Raw genomic sequence first — 23,045 nt, 5'->3', positions numbered from 1 at the left:
TGTTTAGATAGAACGTCAAGACTTGCAGTGTTCGTAGGAATTTGCAGCACCTAGACTGCAAATTATGTCCTCTCACATCACCTTGCATCTTTTGTTTAACTTCATGTGCAGTTACACCCCATCCAACATTTGCTTCACAGTCAGTCTGAACACACATTAACATTTTCAAACTGGACCCTGTTTTCCTGTGTTTTTGTGTCAAAGTAACTAATGTAGACAACAATTTTTGAAATTGGTGCAGTATTGAGTGAGAAACAGGCTGCAATTCAAAGTTAATGGGCAATTGTGCTCCAATTTATACGTCTTCCAAAAGTGCTTGTGTTTGCCAATGAGGCTCAGACTGTTTTAAAGTGTCTGACAACATTATGGAGAGGATGCCTGCAGAGACAGGCCTTTTTGTTAAGGAGTAAGATCCTTTTTGTTTAACCAAAAACAGCCCCAGAATCCCGATGGCCAAACCAACCAGACTCCATTTGGATAAGCAGTTATTTTATTATTGTAAAAAAAATACTTAATCCGAAGTCGATAGAAGCTAAATAAAACTGGTTTGGTTGAAATAAACCCTAAATTCACCCAGTTAGATGTGAAAGTATGTTGGCTCTGTACACGCTAAAATGACTGATTATTTAAATGGAGTCTGGTCAAGGTTGAGGGTGGCGATTTTGCAGTTGTTTCTGGTTAAACAAAAAGGATCTCACTCTTAAATTAAAAGGTTTATCTCTGTAGGGAACCTTACAAATGTTGTCAGACACTTAGGATAAAAATCTGAGCCCGTCAGTGGCAAAAACAAATACTTTTATAGGACATAAATTGACGGTGCACAAATGCCCCAAGCCGTCATGTTTTAGCCTGTTTCGCCACTGCCTGCTGCAGCGCTCTTGCTCACTATTGGATCAATTTCAAAAACTGTTGTTCCCATTAGTCACTAAGACACAAAACTAGGAGGTTAAAGAAAGGTTAAAAAATGAAGGTAGTGACCCTTTAAGAACACACATTGAATTACTGTATGTGAATAAAGACGCTGAAATAACAGGATTACAAATGACACATTTAAAACTGTGTTTTATTTGTATAGAAATATGCTCATGTTTTACATAACTTTGTAGTTACAAATCGTAAAAAGAAAGAATATTAACGCTATTAGCATCACAAAGTTCCTCTCACACAAACGGGAGCATAGATCTCAGAGAGAAGCCTGATGTTACTGTGAAATGTTAAGCTCTTCAATATACTTTACAGGTCGTGTGTGCGTGCAGCTTGCTGCTCAGTAAGAGTGAAAGGGGCTTTACTAACAGTAGCTCTCAAAGTAGTCTTCATTTCTGTCCGTCATGTACTCATGTACTCTTGAGGAACGTCACAGGAACGGACACTCTTTTCTAGTGCAGAGAATTTATACAAACCTGCTGTGAATTCTCTCCAAACGCAGTACAATGAAGATTATCAGGGTTACAGAGAAATGTTAAAGACCCCAGTCTCTGAGCCAACATTAATATATCACTTTTATATTTATCAGTTCTATTATCTCCACCCGAATCTGTCCTCCACGACTTCCTTGTTCTCCTGAGACACAGTTGAGATAACGCACAGTGTGGGAGTAGCTTCTGACTACACAAAGCCTCCAAAAATAGGGGTTTAGCCCACAAAGCTCCTGCTCAATCTCTCCTTTAGAAAAAAAAAAAAACAAGTGCTGGAACGCTCACTGCATTAGCTTTCCACTTGCTTTGTCCTTAAGACTATCAGTACTGTTTACTGTACCACCTGGTGATAAACTTTCAGTCCCCTAAATCCACGTCCCCTGAGAGGAAGACAGTCCAGCTCAGTTCCTCTCAATTTGCTCAATGTCGAGCTCGCCTCCAAGCTGATACATGTCCTTCCTCATGCTACACAGCCCCGCCCACAGGGGCTCATTGTCCTTCCCGTTGGTCGTCCCCGGCATCCAGTCCACCTCCTCGATGGTGGGGTCTGACGGCGCGTTCCTGGTGATCTCATCCTCTTTGGTCCGAGGCTGAACGGCCTCCAAGCCGCAATCGTTTGCTGATGAGTCGTCAGTGTCACACTGAGAGGTGCTCCTGAGAGTTGGGAGGGCCTGGCTTGACTCACAGCTGTCTTCAACTGTAATTCCAGGGCAGCTTAGGCTGTGGAAATTCCGAAGTTTCTGTGGAAATACAGAAAGATGATTTTCTTTAAAAGCATAAAATTGATATTGCCAAGGAAACAAGCAAACACTCAAACTGTAATAACTTAACAACCTGGTTCCTTTTTTCCCATGTTTTTGTGTGAGTGACTAATGGGAGCAACAACTTTTGAAATTGGTCCAGTATTAAGAGGGCTGCAGCTGTCAGCCCTTTTGCTTGTTTTTGCCACTGACAGGCTCGGATTATTATTCCAAGTATCTGACAACATTACTGAAAGGATTCCTACAGAAATCAAGCTTTTGTTTAAGAGTTAGGTCCTTTTTGTTAACCAACTGCAGTCACATGACACATTGTTTGGGTTAAACATGAGCATGTTACAGTCCTGGAGGATTATTAATGTGCACCTCCTCCTGTACTGCCTTAATATGCACATTCAGCACATCCATAGCATCAAAACATTGTTTTCTAGTTGGAGCCGCGCCTCGTTTTCAAACTGTATGGTTTGACTAAAATGAACAATGACAGCAATATAGTCCACGATGAGCAGCGCTAAAATCAACCTGCGTAGTTGTCCCTCCATTGTGACATTAGAAAGTGTCACATTTATCTTGCAAGTGTACTCTTCTTCAACGTTTTGTTTACTTCCTGGATTTTTCCCACATGGAAATTCTGACCAATCAAGAGCAGCTGTCTCACGCAAGACATTTGATCTGGTCCGCTTGTAAATGCTGCCGTGAGAACATGAACCAACTCTAGGCAAATATGCGGCTTTGTAACAAAATAGGTCCCTGATTCGGACCAAAGCGAGACAACTCTAGGTCTGAAGGTACCCTTAAATAAAAAGGTCGGTCTCTGTAGGGATCCTTATGAATGTTGTCAGACACTTACAATCATAATCTGAGCCTGTCAGTGGCAAAAAAATAGCACTTTTAGTGGACGTACATTGCTGGCGGCTGCAGTGCTCCTCAATACTGGACCAATTAAAAGAAAGTCTTCTCTCCATTAGTCACTTTGACCCAAAAAACATGGTATACAGAGTCCAAGTTAGAAAGTTACCCTTTAAACACAGCCAAATCTTTGGTCTGGTAGGAGTCCATAGCCTCCGTGGTGATGGCGTATTCGGTGAGCAAATCAAAAACATTTCCTTCATCTTGGTCTATGATCCATGTCCTAACTAGGACACAAACTAAACCAAAAGGCAAACAGCCGTCCTATGAAAACAATCCCTCTACTGTACTCATACAGTATGTGGGTGAGTCAGTGAGGTCAGAGCTGGACACTGGACAAAAACCACTATAATATGAAAAAGTAACAAGAGTTGAAGGGTATAAATTTAGCCTGCATTACATACTGGAGCAACTGGTAGTTGGACAAGTGAGGCTATTTCATGTGAGGTCCAACAGGAACCCAGGCAGCAAGTGGCCAGATACCCAGAGGGCAGACATCACTCATGTCGGCCTTTTGACTCTGCCGGCCTTTCACTAGAACTGCACAATGAACACATACATCTGGGAAACCCAGAAACTTCCTTAGGCAAATCCACATGTGCCAGCGCTGCTGCAGGCAAGTCCTGTGGCAGCTGTGCGTGCTGGAGTGGAAGGCTTTATGACAGAGGCTTATCCAATCTGTGCAGCTAATGTGGTGGGGGCAGGACAGCTGCCTCATGCCTGACCACTACGGTGTTAGGCCAGAAGGACACAGGAGAATAGGGCCTCTGTGAAACCTCCTGTCACTTGTGTGCTTATGCAATACCTAACAAGGATGGGACTGTTGGGGGTGCGGGTCACAGCCAAGTGTATTAAATACAGCTGCAAATAATCGATCCTACTAGAGCACAAAGTGTCGTCATCAACCTTTTGATTGTGTCTTTAAAGAAATGTTAAAAAGCCCAAAGGGATTCAGTTTATAACATGAGACAGGGAGAAATTTATGAAAGTTATGGTCCACGTCTTGAACCTGACAGCAGTGAGAAAGGTCTCAGCACCGGGCAGCAGTAGATCAAACGGGGCCTTGCTGTTTTTCTTGGCTCAGACAAGGTGGGTAACATTTGTCAGCACCAGGCCAGTGTCGCACTGCTGCCTTCTGCACTCGCACTTCAGTCCCAACCATCAGATTTCTGGCCCAGGCCATGGGACCAAGGACTGATAAGGCTGTGTGTAGTCTGGACTTTAGCAAAACAGGCATAGTCATCGACATTACAGCTCCTGTCCAGACATGTTGTAAGTATGTTGCTATGACCAATATTTTGTTTAACATGGTTTTCCCACAGTTTGCTTTCCGCTTTCCCCAACGCTGTGAGGCTAGGTTGACCTGTGCGAGAGCAGTGTTCATCAAGATGGCAGGAAACAGAGGAAACATTTGAGAGATTTAGCCATACATGTTTGAGCGTCAGTCAGACCAGACGCAGATGAGGAGTCTCGCGACGAGCAGAGGTATCAGAATGGTACGTGTAGTTAGCTTTTATTATTCACATTGTTTGTTAGCTTGTAGGCTAACTGGTAGTAGCTGATGCAGTGTTATTGGTCCTAAAACATTCAATGGTATCTGCATTGATGAGGTGTTGGGTAGGGTAGTATAGTGGAAGGAAGCTCCAGAGTAGATTTAAACCCAAAAGCTACACACTCTGCCATGTTTGCTGTCAAAACTTTCACTATGCTAATGCTAACTCTGCTCTCTGTGCTGACAAGACCGCTCGGCGCTGGAGGTTTTAGGTGTCTTTGCCAGTGTTGTGTCGAAATCCGTTCCCCCGGTCGATATGTGTTTCCAATATCAGACAGCAACTGGGTTTCATATTATGCATTTAAACTAGCTTGTTCGGGGTACGTTTGAACAGACAACGCCCTGTTCAGCAGAGGGATGTTAAAACACCTCTCTAGTGACAAACTTTGCACGGATACAAGTCAGTATAGTCAAGGTCAGGCAGACATGCTGCCTTCAAATGGAACTTGTCGGCATCTTGAAGCCAATGAGACTAACGATTTAGCAAGTTAGCGAGCAGGACACATGAGAGGAAAAGATGAAGCCTTTGGGAATATCAACATCTTCCTCAGACATATAAAATTACAAAGAACTTAAATCCACTAAAAAATTAACATCCATGGTCTGTGCCATTTTTGAAATTGTCAGAAAACACTTCTCAACTTGTCAACTCTGAGCTTCCAGAAAGATTTCCACTTAGCAAGAGTCTGAGCGTAGCACTGAACATAAGAAAAACACATTTCTGAGTGGAGGAGGACTTTCTAACTTGGAGTGGAGGGGGCGTTCTGCAGAAGAAGAGTTTCAGGGCAGAGAAAACCTTCTTGTGTCCTCAATCAACTTACTGCACCACATCACAATGAGGGTCATGAATAAGTGCTGCCGGTGTCCAGTTTGTCTGCTACTATCACCCACCCCCTCTCTCTCTGAATGAAATGGAGAAGACAGCCAACTCCTCATCCATACTGACCTTGACTCTCCGTCAATACAAGCTGATCAATAGCTCATGAGGCCCGGTTGTGGCAGCAATCCACCCACTGAGCTGAATTTACAGAAATCAATATCTCTTTACCCAACACGCATCTCCCCTGTGCAACGATCTATAACCTCTGCCACAGCTGCTCTGCTTCCTGACATTCATGGAGCCACAGAGAGCCACGCCGAGGGTAGCAGTTTCTCTCTGGGTAAACTACACCCCTGTGGATGAGAGGGCACTTTAGAGACACACTCAGCACTGTGACCAATCTTTGAATAGTAAGGTGACTTTGAGCACCGATAGGGTGACGCATGTGCAGCCCACGAGTTGAGTGCAGAGCAAGTTTGATCTATGGCCACAAGCGTACGTCTTTTTTTTCTCCACTGTGATTCCCTGAATTTTCAAAGTCGCACACTTCAGACTTCTAGGTTTGAACAATCGGTCTATTTTTCAGCTTATCAAATTATCGTTTAGCGTATAAAATGGTGGGAAACAGTGCTCACCAAGAGCCCAGGGCAAGATCTTTGTCAACAACATCTTTTTTGTTCATCCAACAGTCCTAAAACGAGGGGTGGAAATCTCTAGGCACCTCATGATTTGATTCTGATTCAAAGGGCTATGATGCCATTTTAAAACGATTATTGATGCATCAAAATTTTGCATTTCCTTTAATGATTTACTTCTTTTCCACTGTGTCACTATTCGCGACACACTTGTTCAATTGTTGTCTGATTGGCAGCAACCACCACTGGCTGTTTTTCCTCCAACTCCAGATGGAAACGTGAAATATGGTTTCTCATGTTTGGGCTTGTTTATACTCCCTCTACATACAAAAAAACAGATACGCCCTTTTCAAATATTGTAATTGCACATACTCCCATGCGTCCTTTACGTTGGCATAAATACAGCCAACAGATGGCACTAGAGGCCAAAGTCAAAGGTTTCCGATAACAACAGATAAGGTGATGGTGGAGGAGGTTGTAATAATGTACCTTGTAGATGATGGTAGTCTATGAGGCCGTTAAATACATCGCGACATGCGGACGGAGAATTCTTTTCATGATATTACCGATTCATTCTGTCGAGCCATTTTTCAAATTTCTTCGTCTTCTGCTACACTCATATCTTGGTTAAACTACACTAACGTTACACTATACCCACAAACTCCGGTGGTACTGCTCCGTTTCGTCTGTATCTGTAAGCTTTGAGAAAACCTGCATAAATACAGGGGAAATGAACGCAGAGTACGTACAGAAAGCTCCAGCCATGTTCGTATATGGATCTAACGTTGAGCCCTTTTATGCTAGCTTTTAGGCAAAGAAGTGCTGGTCAGATTGTATCCATATACAGATGCTCACGCTCAGCCATCCTCAACAAAACTCGTAGTCTAGCTTAGAACGTAGACACGGTGCACGTTACCTTCCGTTACTTCTTGCCATCCAGTTAGTTTAGCCGTGAGGTCAGTAGGACCTGATAAGTATAAAATACGTAACATTGTCAACGATAATTAAGCCCCAATGTCTTCAAAGGAGTACTTGCTAATTAACAGCGTCTTAGCTTGTTGCTAAAATTGGTCAAATGTATTGCCATATCAAACTACAAACATTATTAATCATAAATAAACAAATTTCAACCATAAAAAGTGATCATGTTTTGGATCTTGCCCTCGTTTGTGTAGGGTCGGCTGCAGACTGACTTGGCAGAGATGGCTGCCATCTTGTTTTTACATGGATTAGTGTATTGTGCACTAGATGGCACAAAAAGTGTCCAAAGACGAGGACAACAGTTAAGCAGCATAGAGTGTAAGTTCAAGTAAGCCCAAAATGTGATGTCCATATGAGGTCACAGGGTCTCAGGAGGATATAAACCAAAGACAAGCAGCATATCTTTGCATTTGAGAAGCTGGCACTGACAAAAGTGGCATTGTCGCTTGATAAATGACTGAGCGATTAAGCGATTGTATAACTTCTCCGGTGATTTTTTTTTTTTTTTTTAATGTTGATTGACTTATCAGCACTGCCTTTGGGTTTAGTTGCATAAGTGGGGCAGAATATCTGATGGCATTCTCTCTAGGGCTTGCCTCAAAACCACAGTCACTTGAGAAGTTTAAAAAGAAATCTAAAAAAAAGATATGATGCAATAAAACCCAGCAGTCCCTTTTGATAGAGGAACAGAGAACACAATGCACAAACAGCAGGAAAGATCCAATGCTAACAAACTCAGCACCCTGACGTTCCTCTGAGAAAATATTGTTGGTTGCCTCGCCTAGGGCTTTTTTCTCCACGCTGACCTCGTCTGTGTTTGGAGCGTGTGTGGCGTCTGCTTGTCGTGTCACAGCAGCGCTGTTGTTAAGACTTTGCTGAACTCTGAGTGACTTTCTCAGAGGGGCCAAGTCCAGCTCAGTGTTAATGATCCAGTCAGTGTACATGTGAAATTTTACTATGTGCGTCTGTGTGCTGTGTGTGTGTCTGAGGGGCAAAGAGACAAACGCCTGCCAGGATGTGCAGATGGAACAGATTGTCTGTTGACTTCAGAAATGGATCAGCCCAAGCCTAGTTTCATAAGGCCATTTCTTTTAGAATTAAAAAGTGATCATCTGACTGACCTCTTAATTCCTGCTTTAATCAAATCTTTTTTATCCAGAAACACAAAAACAGAATTCTCTGCTTTTATGCACTCATTTCTGCAAGTGCAAAAACACAACCACCTACTGGAATGTGACCCGGAACAGGCCTGCATGAATGAACGGTCGCCTTCATTTAATGACAATGCCTGCAGAAACACTTTGAGGTGTGCTGAGGGAGAACAGACACAATGGCGTGACCTTTGTTGGAAGTGTTTGTTTATCCAACATGGAAGAGCAAGTTGCCACAACAGCGAAGTATATCTAGCTAATGTTAGTGAGACTGATGGACCTAGCAGAGCTTCCAGCTGGCGTGAACATTTCCTGAGGGTCTTATCTCTTTATCTTGAAAGTGATCTTTTGGAGCACATAAGGAGATCTGTGGCAAGTTCATCCGAGAAATGAATGGCACATAAAATGCCACTGGAAACTGCCTCTGATAAATTATGTGGCACTCTAAGGTGACACATTAAATATAAAGTTTAACTGTGTCAAGTGATGTTTAACAGGATACATAGTTGTTGTATTTAATCAAGAGTATATTGTCCTGATTACATATGAGACAAAGCAGTTTCTTTCTGTACCAACCTGGGTCATCTTTGCCAGGTCCAAAGAAGGCCTTTGTTTGTGTGTGTCCGCTGGTCTTCTGCGCTTCACACCAATCTTCTTGTCATTGAGGACGCACGGCTGTGAGCGACTGCGGGCGAGACCCCCCTGTCCACCACGGCGCTCCAGCTCTGGCGTCGAGTCAGGGGAGCTGGGTGGCGAGGGTCCACGAGGCTCAGGGAGGCAGATCTGTTCATGAGAGAGGTAGAGGGGCTGCGCTGAGGGTTCGGAGGACAGAATCATGGAGGAGGAGGGCGTCAGGCCGGTGAATGCGGAGAGGCGGGCGGGATGCTGGGCGAAGCATGGCAGCTCCAGGGTGTTGGAGCGGGCGGGCAGGCTGAAGCTGGAGCTGCGCTGCATGGCCGGGAAGCCGAGCTGCACGTTCCCCACGCCGCTGCGCTGGACGCTGCCTCCGCTGTGGCACCTCCTCTTCTCCACCGTCGTCCACACGCGAGAGCCCTGGGGGCGCCAGGTAGAGCGGCAACCGCCGAGCTCATCTGAGCAGGACAGGGACCGGCACTGCCGCTTGCTGGGGGGTGCAGTGGAGTGCGAGGACGCAGCCTCAGTCAGGCTGAGGTCATGCAACAAGCTGGTGATTGTGGTCGAAGTGGAGCCAACATCCCAGTCCCAGTGGGAAGAACTCTTGTGCACCTCAGGAAGAACATCCCACAGGCTCTCCAAGCTTGTCCCAACTGGCCTCTGCTGTATGGCACAGCTGTGACCCACATCACACCACCGGCTTGTCTCTGCAACAAAAGACCAGATTAATTTAAATTAAATAACCTTTAAACAAGATTCTCATGTTAAGTACAGTAAATGATTTTTGGGGTTATTTGCACACCAAGACCCTGAATTTTGGCTTATGGTTAATGAATGAACTTTGGTTTATGAATGAACTCAAACAGCTGATCTTGAAGTAACTTTGCAGCTCTGGTACGGTTGAGCGATACGGCCTTTACATGATATTGCACAATTTTAAGGCGACACACACGATACACAATATATCTCTCAATATTTTGAAATCTCCTCTGAACTACTGTAGACTACTAAAATACTAAATTACTAAATAAACAACTACTAAAATAAAGTTTTAGTACTATTATAATTAAGATATAGTACCGTCACGGGTCCATCCTGAATGGACTGCAAGTGACAAATGTGTCAAGTTTGTAAAAAACACAATTTATTTTAAAATACAGTGAATTTCCGGAACAGAGCTTTTATTTTGAAGTGCCGTTTCCTGCTGTAGAATGACTGACCAATGGACAGCTACATGACAGAGACAGCAAACTAGCTCGATGACATGGCCAAATGCAAGTATGACGCTGAATATATTACACTGTGTGGACCTTGAACTAATGACTAAGGAGAAATCTGGACCCTGTGGCTGGACCAACTGGGAACCACTGTTCTGAAGCTTTTATCCTGAAGTGTCGGGGTTTTTCCTGTGAAACTGAAGCTTCCGGTCAACAGTTAACAGTTAGTGTAAAGTTAAACCATTACAGCAACACTGTTATAGGAGAGAATTTATTTACTGTGAGCAATAAATAAACTAACAGCGCTCCAGTTCATATATTTTAATAACATTTGCAAGACACACTGGTGCTCCATGGTTGCAAAACACGACTTATTAGTAATGTATGCATACACAAAAACACACGCCTCGCCTGCTTACACACTATCGACATGGAGAGAGCGGTCTTGATGGGTGGAGAGGTGTGTGAGACTTTCTTTTCTTTTTGTATTTGTGAGAGGGAGCGAGCCATAGGATTGAGCAAAAGAAACAAAGCGCCAAAGCCAGTGTCATGCTAGTGGGTTAAAAAAAAAGTAACATGACAATTTATAGTCAATGTTCACGTAAATAAACTAACAGCTCTCCGGTTTATATATTAATAATATTTGCAAGATGCACTGGTGCTCCATGGTCGCAAAATGCGACTACATTGTCGCGGTCAGGAGCCCTGCAAACTTCTTTTCTTTTTGTATCTGTGAGAGGGAGAGAGCTGTAGGACCGAGCGAGAGAAACAAAGCAGGTGGCAAAATAACATGACAATTTTTGGTCAGTGTTTGCAATATAGTTGTTTCATATACATCCCACATGGAACAAGCCACGATACATCGAGTATAATGGACATATCGCCCACCCCTAAGCTCTTGTATTGGCTTGTAAAACCTCCCTCCTCCTTTACACTTTATTTTTCATGAGGCATGACATCATCAAGGCTTGAGGACTGCATTTTATTTCAGTGTCAAAAGGAATTTAAAACACCAAATATAATGTGCAGGGTTTCTACATGAGAGCTTTTGGATGACAAATTAGAAAATATGCATGTGCAGACTCTATTAGAAGAAGAACAAAACAAAGAATTACATCAGGCATGAACCTTTGAGACGCAACCGTCCTGAAAACAGTTTCTTGTGCCAAGGTTCTACAATCATGAGAGGTCAAGTTTGGCAACCTCAACATCCATGACACTGCTCCAGTCTGGGTCAGTGCACTGGTCCCAGCAGCATGTGTACTTTGTATTGACACTACTGACTGCTTTGTGTAATTGGCACTAAAAATAAACCCTGTCCTCCAGGCACTGATTTAGTGTCACAGTCTGTAATCACAGCTAATTGGGAAAGGGAGCTGAGCTCAATGTCTAACTGACTCGATATCAAACCTCGTGTCTGCTGGAGCAAGGCGAGATAAAATGTCAATAACCCGTCATAAACAGTCCGGCTAAAGCGTATCACCGTGTTTATTTGTTAAGATTGACAATAGTTTTATATCAGAGCAGCTCCCTATCTGCCATTACTCAGTGGCACAATAGCTACCATGCCAGGAAAGCACCTGTTATTCCTACAACAGAAACTCTGTGAATTACTGAATGGGTCAGCCAACTGAACTGGTCAGTCAACTCTGAGTCAGATACCTACCGGCGAGGCCTCTGCCCACTCCTGGTATGCAAAAAGGTCTATTCTTCTCCAGTGGAGATAAAATCCTAAAATACCATCTACAGTACACGGACAGGAGGAAGAACAAAGGGCCGTGTTAACAACACCTACTGGTACTGCTGTGTTCTCTGCCAGTGTTACACACTCAATGCCAAGTTACTGCAAGGGCAGAATACCATTTAATCTTACAATACAAAGACCGCAGAGGCTGTTACTCACAAGGCTGGGTGAACTAAGGATACTGGCCTTTGTAGTCATAACCACATTTTCAACTTGGGGACAACATGTCCACAGCTTTATGGCATGCAGGAGTGCCATGAGATCCCTGCTAATGATAAGCCGCTAACACATAGTCATTAACGCGCAGTCGTCTTGGCTGAAACACCTGTCAGACATGTTTCACATAATGCCGTGTGACCGTCGACCAGATGCAGCAGAGACGGGCTTGCTGCTGTTCTGCCAATAATTTCTCAGAAATGTTACAATACAGCGAGCCCCTCCAAACCACTGCTGTCACGAAACACCTGACATTTCCCGGCTTCTACAAGCAGCTGAGGAGCGTTGTAAGAACGTATTTACTTGTCAGGTCCAGTTTGACATGATAAGTAAGTAGGTCAGTACCAAATGTTTTGCTTTGTTTTTTTTTTTACATTTGAAGCTTCTATTTTGGTTTTTAAATGAAGCCTTGAATGTCTGCCATCATATTTAATGACGTCATGACCCCCAAAAAAATTTATGAAATCCTCAAAGTCCTAAATTTGAATGAAGAGATTCATTGTTTGAATGAGTTAATCTTTTTTTCATTGAATCAACTTTCTTTAATGAATAAATGTAATTTATGTTGCTGTTAGACTGCCCCGTTAATACAGAAGAAGAAGAAGAAGAAGATATACTTAATTAATCCCCTGAGGGGAAATTAAATTTTTTCACTCTGTTGTCATATACACACAGGCCCGAAATACACACACATACACAAACAGGTCCTATACATGCAATAAATAGTTCATGCCTGCTCTCAGTTGTTCCAGTTGTGTGCGGCAAGCTGGAGCGCAAACAGGTTTTTAAACCGCAGTGAGAATGTTGTTTTTAAAGGGCTGAATGGAAACATATACTGATTGAAGCAGAGTATTTAATTAGATTAAAAAAAAAACATGTTGTGAATGTTGGAAATAATTACATCTGTCTTTTTTCACTAAATTTGATTTTCGGACATTATAACGCTCTGAAGTTATTGGAAAAAACTATCCTAATCAGCCACCACTGGAATCTAATTCGACAAATATTATAACACTGATATTGTTAGTGCGTAGGAACACTGGGTTTAAACAGAATGAATATAACTTCCAAAAAAATATGTTGATAAATGTTGATTGAGACTTCAAATGTCAATGTGATTAAATCTTCAAAGTTTTGAACTATTCGGCGCAGCCCTACAAGTAAGGCACATTGAGTGACCTGTTCTGTTTTGTTCTGAAAATGTCAGCGTGCAGCCTCGCTCTGTGGACGATAAATAAGGTGCAGACTGAGAAAGTACGAAATACAGTGAGTGCTGGGCGGAGCAGTGAGTGACAACAACCCCGCCCACTTTTAAGAGTACAGTTTGTGGTGGAAACACTAGGGTCTAGGTACCATGTCTGAAGGGTTACTGTTGGTTCCAAAGGTACCATACTGAAAGTGTTTGGTGGAAACGGGGCTTTAGTTAGGTACAACAGCAGCACAAGAGAATAGTTATAGATTTGCTAGATTAGAATTTAATCTATGAACTCTTTTAGATAAAAAATGCAACTAACTATGAAGCCTTTTGTTAAAAAAAGAAAAGTTTTATAGATCATAATAATTTGAAGTGTATCCCAGACTCCCTGACAGAGTGCCATGGACCCCACTTTGAGATTGACTGACTTCCACCAAGGTAGAATTTCCTGTTATATCTCTATAATTTCTTGACCAAATTTCCAGACAGTGTACTTTTACTGAAATACTACTTTGGTTCTTTACTGCCAAAAGTTATCCATCTCACCCTTCCAGGCATGAATGTGTATTGATGAGAAAGATGTCAGACTCTTACCCATGAGTCCACAAGAGAAAAGTGCAGTCCCCTGGCTCATGGTCTGTGCCTGGAACTGCAGAGACGCAAGAGAGATTCACTGTCAGCTCGCCAGAAAACAAAGAGTCACATTAACAGGTGTGTGTGTAAAATGTACAGGAGGTTCTCGCAATAACAAGTCAATAAGTAAGTAAAAACCTACATGAAGTCAAATTTTGTTAATGTGTAATTGGCCCTGAAGTGCAGCTCATCAACTCAGAGAGTTCCACCATAAATGCCTGTGATTGACACTTCGCCTGTGAGCATGATGACTTCATTTCACGTGGCTAAGAGGGCAAATGCAGTCCACATTAGTGGGGGAATTTTCTCACTCTGTGCTGGCAGAGAGGAGGTTTCTATTGCATGGATGCTGATTAGAGAATGAGTCAGAGTTGCTCAGCCTAGTGGAACTAAAATACTCCATTGTCATTTTGAGTGAAGTAAATGGAACACGGGGGATTCAAAACCAGATGACAAACGCTCTGGTGATAACACTTGGCAGCTATTATGATGCAATTATCAGTAATTGTAACAAAAACATCCCTTATTCCCAATCTCCAACATTCAAATACGTCTTTTAACATCGCTTCCTGACATTCAGTCAGGCAACACTTGTGAATTTTCCAAAGAAAAAAATTAACACAGGGGAAGCTAAAAGTCAAATTTAAGCTCTGATTGAAGTTGACATTATTGGAAAATATAATGTAGAGCCATAAAACTGCTGTGGAGCAGTGAGTGACCGGCAATTTCCTGACTGAGAGCAGCACCTTGTCGTCGTTCCCCCTTCGCAAGTGCAGCTGAAGACCGTTGGCGAGGCTACAGGTGAACATAAAATGCCACATGTCACACAGAAAAATGCTTACACAAGGTAGAAAAGAAACTCACCGGGCCCAAATTTGCACTTTTGGGTGTTACATCCTCGGCACCCTTCTTTTCCAGTGTTTTCTTGAAAATGATCACCATGGCAACACACATCCTTGTCCCAAGTTGTTCCAGTGAGGGCAAGAAAAGCTGGCGGCCATCTTGACAGGCATGGTGCAAGCGGGCTGGTTTCTCATAAGCTTAAGACAGCAGCCCTCGACTCCTTCAGGAATGTGCTTCACTCCTCGGCCCGATCCTGAGCGGACACACAAAGATGAGCACAGGATTAGAATTCAGTACATTTCTGACATTCTGTCGACCATATAAGCGGCGAACAATCCAGCTGGATTTGGGAGAACAGATCCCCTGGGTGGAGGCTCTGAAACACACCGTCAATGGAGAGCAAACCCAATTCTCTCTTACAGGAATACTCAAAAGAAAATGTCTCTTTTTCAGTATCAAACATGACTTCAGAGGTTGCGCTGAAAAGTGAGTAGCTTCCTTCTTTGGCTGGAATTGCTGCAGTTAAAAAAAAAAATTATAAAACAGTCCATACAAATTTTTCAGATCACTTCTATGGCATCTTTATGCTTTAAATCTGTATGCTAATTATCTCTGCTACATGTAAGCCTGTAGGGGATCATGCATTTTGGTCGGTTGTGTCTGTCTGTCAGCAGCTAATCTCGCAAACTACTGGACCTATCAGCCTAATATTTTGTGTGCACGTGTATGACTGTATGCTCAAGGACCTCTCGTGGTTGTGGTGATTTACAGTTGTTGAAAAACCTGTTTTATACCATCATTGCCTGCTGATTCCTCACTCTTCTTAACCTGCCCGTTGGGGGCCACACGTTTTTGAGCGCTGCTCCAGCGCGGCGCAGCTGCTGCTTAGCTGCAGAACATGTAGAGAATAGGAGTCTTGCCTGTTATTTCCGCGTGACGTGCGTTGTTTTTAGCAAAAACAGACGTGGTCGTTTGATTGTCATATTATATTGTACCACCTTTCGCTCATAGACATAACATTTCCATGTCAAAATAAAAGCCTTCTGACAATGTTTCCGTGGACACAGTTCCTTAATATGTTAACAAAAGACTTTTTAGCTTGTATTTGCAGGACTTACACAGCTCTATAAATGAGTATCAGCTTTTTATTGTGGAAATACAGCAGTTATAGCAGCAGCAACACTGCCTGTGTGAACATCAAATATGTTCAAGCCCCAGTAGTTCAATGAGGTAACCGCCACACGCTGCTCACGCAGGCAGTGTGGCCTGGACGTTAGGGTCTGTTGCAGGCCACATTTTGGCCTTTGTTGTGGCTCAAGAACAGAACAGTGTTTAGCCTGCCCAATTTGGTCATTATTCCTTGATATGTGGGCTTCTAACTTGAGTTAATAAGCAGGCTATGTAGTTAAATTGTTTGTTTTGGCCTGGCGTCTGAGGCGATAGCGCTACTGTGTACATGGAAATAGCATATTTAGCTATGTTGTGGAGAAACTGTTGAGACTGTGGAGAAGTGGATCATGCTGCAGGAGGAAACTTTTATTCCATTCTGTGAATCCAAGCTGTCAACAGCTACTGTCCTCCATTAAGGAGCAAGTAACAACTTTTCAGAGCCAGTAAACCATTGAACCCTCAAGCTCATCTTGCACACATTCAACGCGTAGAGCCTTTAATTGTTTGGAATCTGAAGTCACTGTAATCCCCCACACCGGCACTCTTGCAAACCTGTTTAACACATACAACAGTGAAAGATGGAAAGTGGAAAGTCAAGAGAGGTTAGTGGGTTGACAAGCACCTTTAATTCTTAAGTGAGCGTGCAAACATTACAAGCAAACACTCGCTTTGATTCGCAAGGCATCGCCCATGTCGCCGTGTGCAAGTCTATAAACTGAAGTTGCACTGCATCTTCACCTCTCCACGGTGTCACCAAAATTGGAACTTTATACCTTGTTTTGTTCCTGCCTGTCGATGTGGAGGATTATCAGTCATCTGAGAGAGCAAGTTTCCTCAAAGTGTTCCACACTGGAGCGCAGAGAGGGAATAGAGCAAAGTCAAAGTTGTGTAATTGAATCCTCAGGGGCAGGCTGGGAATAGCTGACCTTGCGGTTATCAAAACAACCGTCTTTGCATTAGAGCTGCACCACAGTTACAGTATGCAGCTGATTAGCCACAGATGTAAATCTATAAAATCATCAGAGGATTTTTTTTTTTTTTTTTTTTTTTACAACCATTAGATCAGTTCCACTCGAGACGACGTCAGGTAGGGGACTGAAACAAAGTGAGGTGGCCACAAGATGGTCGTGTGATGCCTGCAAGGTCAGAGAGTGTCTGTTTGAATGACAGAACAACTGCAAGCAGAAAAAAAGGAGAGGGAGACGGTGTACGTGAAACAAAAGAGTGCTCTGTGCAGAAGATGAGACACCGTGGGAAACAAAAGAGGCGACATCTGAGTTTGCGGGTGGTGGGGTGGAGTGTGTATGCAGGGGTGGTTAGGGGGAGGCGGGGGGCAGCATCACAAGACCCTGGGGGAGCTCGACATACTGGAGGTGGTGTTTGCATTCAGCATATGATTTCCATTACTAACACTTATCACGTCAGGAAAACAACTTAAACACAAGGATGTTTTTTGCGGAGTTCTACAAGGAGATCAACGCGGTTCAAGGATGTCTGGCGGCTTTAACTTGTGGCCTCTGTGAAAAGAAAAGAACAGATCAAAGCTCGGAGCTGGAGTAGGTCAGGCCAGCCTAGACTGTGCGTGACCATTAACCACACAGATCTGTGGTTCACAGCAGAGATAACTAGGGACATGGAGGAAACAGTTGTTTATATATTACCATTAATGGCTCGGTGAAGGATGCAGATGGCAATGACACAGAGAGAAAAAACCTCGCCCAAAAGAAATTAAATTGGCAAAGACAAGAACAGCACTTAAACATGATGTTTACCCAAACTAAAAGGACACTAAATGATGTTTTCCTTCCCTAGAAATATGGAAAAAAGTCTGACTTAGCTTGACACTTTGGACTCTACACTGTAAACAACGTCCACTGCTCCTAGTTACAGCGAATCGCGACAATTTATCATCTTTCTCATGCTCAGGCATTACGTTTTTATCCCATAAATCTGAGCTGAGTGCTTTAAATGGGCGAGGTTTATAACGTAATTATAAACATTCCTCTGCTCCATGACATAAGTTGAACACACAATTATAAAAGCCTAACCTAGCCCCACAGCCTTTGAAAACCATTCAAACTCGTGACAGTTTGTGAATAGAAAACATGTTGAGAAGCGCTGGCAAAGCCCTCGTCTGCTTTTTCTTGTACAGACAAAGCTTACCAATCATTTCCAATGCTTAATGGATACACCCAATGCACTCACCTTATACTGAGCACACTGCTGTGTTCAAATATGCAGATGAAGCCATAATCTGTTCAATGAGGCACCTAGAATTTTTGCCCATGGGGTGCCACTACCCGTCTGACGTCAAAGCCTGAATCACCTCCATAGGGGTGCTGCCGTTATCTGGAATCAGTTGGAGTCTCCTTGCCTCTGCAGGCTGATAGCTCTTTATCTGGGTTGGGGCAGCAACAACCATGACAACTGAGAAGTCTAATCTCTGAGAAGGGGAAGAACGTTGCAGGACGTTCCCCCTCAGATGAGGCTTTCCATCACACACGCAAACGGGTCTGCAGCGACAGCGGCCTTTCCTGAAAGACAGCAATAACGCTGCTTTGGACGAGCTGACGGGACTCCACACTTCCTTTGTGGTCACCACAAGCCTTTCAAGCGTCGCTTTTTTGGCCGTGTCAGAAGTAGCAGAGCTATTGCACAGCCTAAATGAGCGATAGATAGGACAGGAGAGGAAACCACAGAGCTGATTGGGTCGGGTATAAAAGCGAGGGCCTGCTTTTGAGTCAGCTCAACTTTCACAAGCTTGAACAGACCCTGCTCTATTTTCTACAAGAAGATAGGACACAACAGTACTGTACTGTTAACGACGCTTTTCTAAGACTCACAAATCGGAGTCAAGTCCAGAAAGACTACGGACTGTCAGCTTAACCATTACAATAGGCATCTAAACTGTTGTCACCCATGAAAGCTCTGTTTCCCCAATTAGCGCAGCTTTTCCATACATTGCTCAGACTGTAATCCCACAGGTTAGACCAACATTACATAAGGATTTGGCAGCTTTGTGTCTGACTGACAATTAGAGCTAATACTAATCCATTTTATAGCACTTGGACAGCTGGTGGAAAACAACACTGTTTGAAATCATTCTCGCACATTGTATAGGCTACTGAGGAATACATGTGGGAACTACTTAAATTATTTTTAGGGTTATCACACATGCTTACATTTTTTTTTTTATTGAAGCTTTCACCTGTGTAAAACTGATACAAAACTAACAATAACGGCTTAAATGTTACGCTGAATTTTCAGACATCCTCCTTTGACATTCCTGCACGCATGGCAGTCGGCTCTGTGTCCTGCTCTCAACAATCCCAGGATTGTGGCCATCTCAGTAATCCGAGCATCTGCTGAGCACCTGAGACGGCCCGACTTGAAACCTAACTGAGGGATTTGTGCTGCTCTTCATCGCCGTACCACTTGTGAAAGGAATGCTGGGTAAAAGTTTAGCTGTCCCCCTTCCGCAGAGTGATCCCCTGGGAGAAAATATGCATGTTCTTTAAAAGCTCGCTTCCCCGAGCTATTGGCTCTGGTGGCCTACTTCCAATTGCATGGCTTGTACAGGATCCATATTTGGACTCACGTTTGAGCAGTTCCTCATGTCATAATGGTGGGTGTGTTTACAGAGCATGCAATAAAAAGGCAGACAGACATGCAGGGCTCATGAAGACCGGATAATTGAATGACAAATTGGCAAACCATTTGTGCAGCGCTATGCATCATACTCACTGTGAAAACTCAAGGATTTTGAAACCCTCAAACTTTCTTTGTTGGTGTCGTCATTAATTAGTTGCCACAAAGGGCAGGTGCCGCCAAGTTTGCCACGGCTGACTGACTGAAAAGCAATTTATGAAACTCATTGTAAGGTGGAGGCCAGCCCCACAGCTGTCCGCATGTTCACAGACATTAGGCTATGTCAAACAGGAGGCACACTCTACATTTAAAGCAGTGAGTGAATAGTCAGAAATGAGCATGGCTGGGAGGCTTCAATAGTAGTTATCAGGCTCAGTTGAGGGCCTGGGGTACAGCCAAGGTCTCCCAAGCATGCAGCTGCCCACTTACCATAAACACAAAGGCTCAGCATGGCTATGCATGGCAGCCAAGGAGGCCTACGTTTTAAAGCAGGCCTGCTGTTTAATCATCTCATACATAATCACTTGCACTGTATACATTTGTCCAGAACAAGAGCTTTGTTGAGCTCGGTAATCAAGGCTTTCACCAAACCTGTCCAAGTTGGAGAGAAATGTTGTCCACTTGAATGCTAAACCTAGCAAAGTCTCTTAATTACAAAGGGTTGGAGCTGGAGACACAACACTCTCCTACTCCCACAGCAGAATAACACCATGTTAATAATGAGCAAGTCACATCCAGTGGCTACAGCCATATTAACCTCAATCAAAATTAAGAGTGGGGAGGAAAAAGCACTTGAGTAGAACATGCAGGAATTTATCCCTCCCCCACACTGCATTTCCACTGACCATATATACATGACACATGAGAACGAAAGGGAACTATTTTTTCCCCATATAAACAATGTCATAACAGTGATGCTACAATACACAGGATCTTAGCGAGACTTTTCAGTGATACAGACAAGAGGAATCATCTGCAAGCTCTCATAGGCAGCCTCTTTTGTACTCCAGCTAAAACTGTTCAACAGTTTTTCAGATGAGCCTGCCAGCCCTCCAGGTGGATGCCTCTCAGTTTCAGAAGAAAAGGCCTTGAAAACTAAGCTTGTCCAAGTAACCAGCACAAACAGTCCCTTAAACCCCTTTTTCCAAAATCCCTCATGAAAGGGAAATGAGTTTGGCAAAGAAATTGGTGTGACGGGAGCTCACAGAATGTTACACGCAGGCTACAGAGCAAACAGGATTTTGAACTCGACGGAAAGGCCACTAGCGACTGATGATAAAATATGAAATGTGCACGCTTGAGAGGTAAAATGACACATCTGTGAGTGCTGTTTTCTCCTTTCAGACATATAGGTTATGCATGTTTGAGCCGCTTATGAACTTTAGCAGTCATAATCATGGCCATGGGACACTGAGAAGTTCAGGTTTAACAAGCTCTAGTGTTTATGATCGCACTGAGTGCTTAAATTGCAGAATCCGTTGGATTGTATGTCAGCCAGCTTGGTCTTCATACCTGAGGGGAAGGTTGGCTAGATAAAGATAAGACAACAACATTCCACTGCAACGGCACAAACTGTAACATACAAGAAAAAGAGTCTGAGAGAGACCTTAATGATGGGACACCAAATAATGTGGCGTCACATATAGATGCATGCACCCACTGGCTTATTATAAATATTACAATATAGGTATAACAATTTGCCAATAGACAACACTAAACTAATGTCATGAAGCACTTTGTCAGCTAATATGACTGAGTTTACACGTATTATCCAACAATCCCAGCACACTTTTTGGGCTTACATACAGAGAAGAATATGAATGGGTGATACTGACATGAATGCTGCTTTCATTTTAGGACTCTGCATATGTATGGACATGTCTGGGCATCACATAAACGCAGTGACACTTGTTTAATTAACCTTCCCTGCAACATTTGATCACATTGAGTCTTTAACAATGTGTTGAATGGCAAAGCAGATGTAATATTAATCAGAAAAAGCCTTTAAAAACCACTTAAAGCTGCATTTATGTATGTAATACCTCCAGACAGGACAAAAGAGCCATGAGGAAAAGTTGCTAAGCTAACTTATTTTAGCTATGTTACGTCCAACAACTCCATAACTGGTGTTCTAGTTAAATATATGAGCGTAAAAACCACCGTTAAAGCGAATAACACACTTTCAAAACACAAGGGAGCATCACACTTTATGACCTAGCTTCTCTTCCTAAGTTAGCTAACACACACACACTTTATTATTTGACCAAAAGTAGCACTCACGGTGAGCACCTCGTATCTCCAACGACACCGGGCAGCGGGTTAGTGTTGCTTGACCATGTTGGGTTTTGTTTGGAACCGAAAGCAAGAACAAGGCGTTCAGGCAGGACGCAAGAAGAGCAGCTCACTTCACGTCCTGCTCCAGGCGGCTCCTGCAAACTACAACATTGCCCCAGTGCACTACTGTCCAAGATTGCACGCTAATGAGCCTGTTACACTAGCGTACCACTTCTGACAGGGGGGAGGGGGGTCCGAGAAGTTGCTCGCGCCGCTAAATCTTTTAATTTGACGTTAATAATACACGTTATTTCCCTTATTTACTCTTCTTGTACATATTAGCTGAAGTTTGTGGTGGCAGGAAGTAAAATATCACACATTTAAGAGTTTTTCAAATTCTACCACCCCCACGCTCACGGAACTAGTGGTTCAGTCCGCCCTGCAGTAATGAAAAGTAATCACAGTTTTGAGCTGAGCATATAGACAAGGCACTTTCACAATATACAGTGGTGTAACATGATGACGTGCCAGCTGTGTGTGACTTAAACAGCCAGATAGAGGGAGAAGGAGGAAGTTGTGTGATATATTGATAGTGATACATTGCAAAATTAGTCCCAGTGTAATAAGGGTTGTTAGTCCTGGATAAATACATATATTGCAAACAGATGTTATCCTCACAGGAAGTAAATTCTGGCTTCATCATGCAAAATGTTCAGGGTTTAGTCGTGTATATTTACACATGTTGTGCAACAAGTGTGCACATGTTCACCTGTACATAGTAAGTCATATCTAATGGAGACCTAGCAGACTCTGGAGTCCTATCAGAGCACATTCAGAGGTAGAGGAGCACTACAGGGCACCACAGGAGATCTTTTCTACCTGTGGCCATCAAACTGTATATTCCTCCACCTTCTGAAGGGAGGAGGGCTGAAACAAAAGACATTGACAGCAATATTGGTCTACATTAGGTGCACTATTACCTAATATCACGCACATTACTACTTTTCATATCTTGTGCAATATTTTTTACAACATAATGTGCGATATTATCCTTCAATATCATGTTCATTTGTCAGTGTAGTGCAATATAATTTCCTCGGTCATGTGCAATACTGCCTCTCATTGTTACATCATATTCAATATAACATTGATTATCAGGAGCAGTCTGTTTTTGCCACCATTTTAGTTTGTTCCCACCATTTTTAGTAACTTATCATGAAGTCAAAGTATCTTTATTGTCCCTTTCAGGGA

The 23,045-nt window shown here is 43.1% G+C and overlaps 1 protein-coding gene across 2 annotated transcripts; it reads right to left on the bottom strand.

The window, feature by feature from the left end:
- Window positions 1-1,044: 1,044 nt before the first annotated feature.
- Window positions 1,045-21,984, bottom strand: fam53b (family with sequence similarity 53 member B). Of its 2 annotated transcripts, none has more exons than XM_050059895.1 (5): window positions 21,801-21,984; window positions 14,724-14,955; window positions 13,821-13,875; window positions 8,798-9,561; window positions 1,045-2,155 (listed from the first exon to the last, which is right to left on the bottom strand). In XM_050059895.1, the coding sequence occupies exons 2-5, from the start codon at window positions 14,811-14,813 to the stop codon at window positions 1,817-1,819; spliced, it is 1,248 nt and encodes a 415-aa protein (XP_049915852.1). In that variant the 5' UTR covers window positions 14,814-14,955; window positions 21,801-21,984; the 3' UTR covers window positions 1,045-1,816. The 2 variants fall into 2 exon arrangements, with proteins under 2 accessions (XP_049915852.1, XP_049915853.1); XM_050059896.1 differs by having other exon boundaries at window positions 21,810-21,984.
- Between the last annotated feature and the right edge of the window lie 1,061 nt (window positions 21,985-23,045).

Source organism: Epinephelus moara, chromosome 13 (genome assembly GCF_006386435.1).
Source record: "Epinephelus moara isolate mb chromosome 13, YSFRI_EMoa_1.0, whole genome shotgun sequence".
Taxonomy (NCBI): domain Eukaryota; kingdom Metazoa; phylum Chordata; class Actinopteri; order Perciformes; family Serranidae; genus Epinephelus; species Epinephelus moara.
The sequence above is the reverse complement of the archived record's forward strand: the minus strand, read 5'-3'. Positions and strand labels throughout refer to the sequence as shown.

What these genes read in the sequence shown, in the direction of transcription:
- fam53b (XM_050059895.1), bottom strand. Translation starts at nt 14,813, where the DNA reads ATGTGTGTTGCCATGGTGATCATTTTCAAGAAAACACTGGAAAAGAAG. An exon ending in TTTCTCTTGTGGACTCATGG is followed by an intron (nt 9,562 to 13,820) that starts GTAAGAGTCTGA and finishes CTTTTGTTGCAG; the next exon opens with AGACAAGCCGGTGGTGTGAT. An exon ending in ACCTGGCAAAGATGACCCAG is followed by an intron (nt 2,156 to 8,797) that starts GTTGGTACAGAA and finishes GTATTTCCACAG; the next exon opens with AAACTTCGGAATTTCCACAG.